Source organism: Schistosoma mansoni, chromosome 1, assembly GCF_000237925.1.
Source record: "Schistosoma mansoni strain Puerto Rico chromosome 1, complete genome".
Taxonomy (NCBI): domain Eukaryota; kingdom Metazoa; phylum Platyhelminthes; class Trematoda; order Strigeidida; family Schistosomatidae; genus Schistosoma; species Schistosoma mansoni.
The window spans coordinates 7,060,780-7,062,871 of NC_031495.1; the positions used below are offsets into that span (position 1 = coordinate 7,060,780).

The 2,092-nt window shown below is 35.8% G+C and overlaps 1 protein-coding gene across 1 annotated transcript in view; it reads right to left on the minus strand.

Moving 5' to 3' along the window:
* Window positions 1-1,496: 1,496 nt before the first annotated feature.
* Window positions 1,497-2,092, minus strand: part of Smp_124110 (putative smad nuclear interacting protein) — a gene marked incomplete at both ends in the record, with an annotated part of 27,704 nt that continues 27,108 nt past the window's right edge. The window contains one exon of the mRNA XM_018793112.1: window positions 1,497-1,577. Within this exon, the coding sequence (XP_018647657.1) occupies window positions 1,497-1,577 (81 nt within the window). The remainder of the gene's footprint in view (window positions 1,578-2,092) is intronic.

Here is a 2,092-nt window from a genome sequence, read left to right on the forward strand (position 1 = left end):
TGCTTCCCAGAGTTGTTTTTCCCTCTGGGACTCGAACCCAGTACCTTTCGCTTCAAACGCCATCGCGTTATCCACTCGGCCACTGAGTCCTGAAGCGAAAGGTACTGAGTTCGAGTCCCAGAGTGAACATCAACTCTGAGATGCAGGTACATCCAGCTGACGAGTCCCAAATAGGACGAGACGCGCGTCTTCGATTCCACTGCTAGCCACTATCCATCTTTGCTTACAATGCTTGTGAATTTAGGCTTCATCGAGGCAATACGCACAGTATGCACATATGCCAATTAGAGACTGACCAGTTGCAGTCCTAAAAATATCAATGGGAAGATTCAAACAAATAATACAAAGTGAATTCGTTGGAACGTTTAATTTTATCTTGTAATTCTCTTTTACTGATGTAAATTGCAAAATAAAAACAATCATTGTTGTGTTCAAAAGTTTAATCACAAAACAAAGAAAGATTGTATGTACATACATTTACAAAGAATTAGTTTGTAGTTCATAAGCCATAATTAATTTCATGAAATTTGAATTGTATTGTTCTCATGCATCTAGTATCCATATTTAGCATTAAGAGAAGTGGTACCATCCCCACTTTGGTCTGAAAAATCGAAATGAAATGATAGTAAAAAACTAAATACTTAACAACTAAAAGGTGGACTTTGTTTAAACTTAGTATATGGTTGTTGACGAGAGTCCGTAAAACAACAAAATATCTCTATTTTTTGTTAGAAGTGAATGACTAGCCTACAAGGGATAGATTATGCACATTCGTTTGTTGTGCGTTTATTACACTGCACGCTTCAGGTACTTCCAACCAGGACGCATACTAGACAATCCCACAATCTTCGACACTTGAACATTGAACGGAAAATGTAGAAGCTATACATACATCGAAGATTCGTTTACACAACAAAAACAACAATATTAGTAGGTGACCTACAACTTCGTTAAAGTGTTTTTCGACGGCGTTGGCTTTAAGACGTGAGTTGTTTCAGTCATCCCCATCTAAACATTTTTGGTTTCTGAACCATTATTTACTGATTTGGAAGGTATGCACCAGTACACCTAATGGGAAAGGTCCTGTGCACACTAAATGTGTTCAGTGCTTTATTTGTTTTGCTGGATCTGATTTCCATGCCACTCTTCACATTCTACTTGCAAAAACAGAATATTTAAAGCTTGATTATTAGTTTTATGTACTGGCTGGTAATTAAACTAACAATATATTTTTGAATCTGTCCGATAAACTAAAGCATGTACCAACTGAAAACCTTTGTCTTGAATTATACAAATATCAACAGTTTGGCTTTCATTTTAGCACTCAGAACAAAGTTCATGATATTTAACTGTATAATATACGAATATGTTAAATACAGTGTAATGTTACGATGCTGCTGCAGGCAAAATTTGGCGGGAATTTAATTGGTTAAATCAACAATATAACAAACATCAAGCTGTATATATATGACGATGATGATGAAAATTAAATATATTTACTGACCTGATGGAGGAAACCATTCCACATAATCGTCAGAATAATTTTCTATATAATCTTTTGTCTTCTTATTGACCTCCTGATTATAAAGATAGAATAGAAATAATGTAATAATATTTACTGATGAATAGTGTTATATTTCCAAAAAGAAAATTACGATTTTCCCGCTTAACTTGCAAATTCATGTAAATTTAATCCGATTTATCTTAAATTTATTTGAATGAATTCTCTCAATTAGTCAAATACATTTTAATAGTTGCCATAAATATGTGTATCAGCTTAACTTACTAAATCACATGGTATAGTAGAAACAATGAAGACGATGAATTTCAACTGTAATTGGAAACTAACCCTAACATAGTTAGCAGAGATGGATAGTGGCTAGCAGTGGAATCCAGGACGCGCGTTTCGTCCTATTTGGGACTCGTCAGCTGGATGTACCTGCATCTCAGAGTTGATGTTCACTCTGGGACTCGAACCCAGTACCCTCGCTTCAAACGCCATCGCGTTATCCACTCGGCCACTGAGTCCTGATAGCCACTTGCTTGTGCGATGGGGTGAAGTTTAAATTCACTTCGTATTACTTGTTTGGAT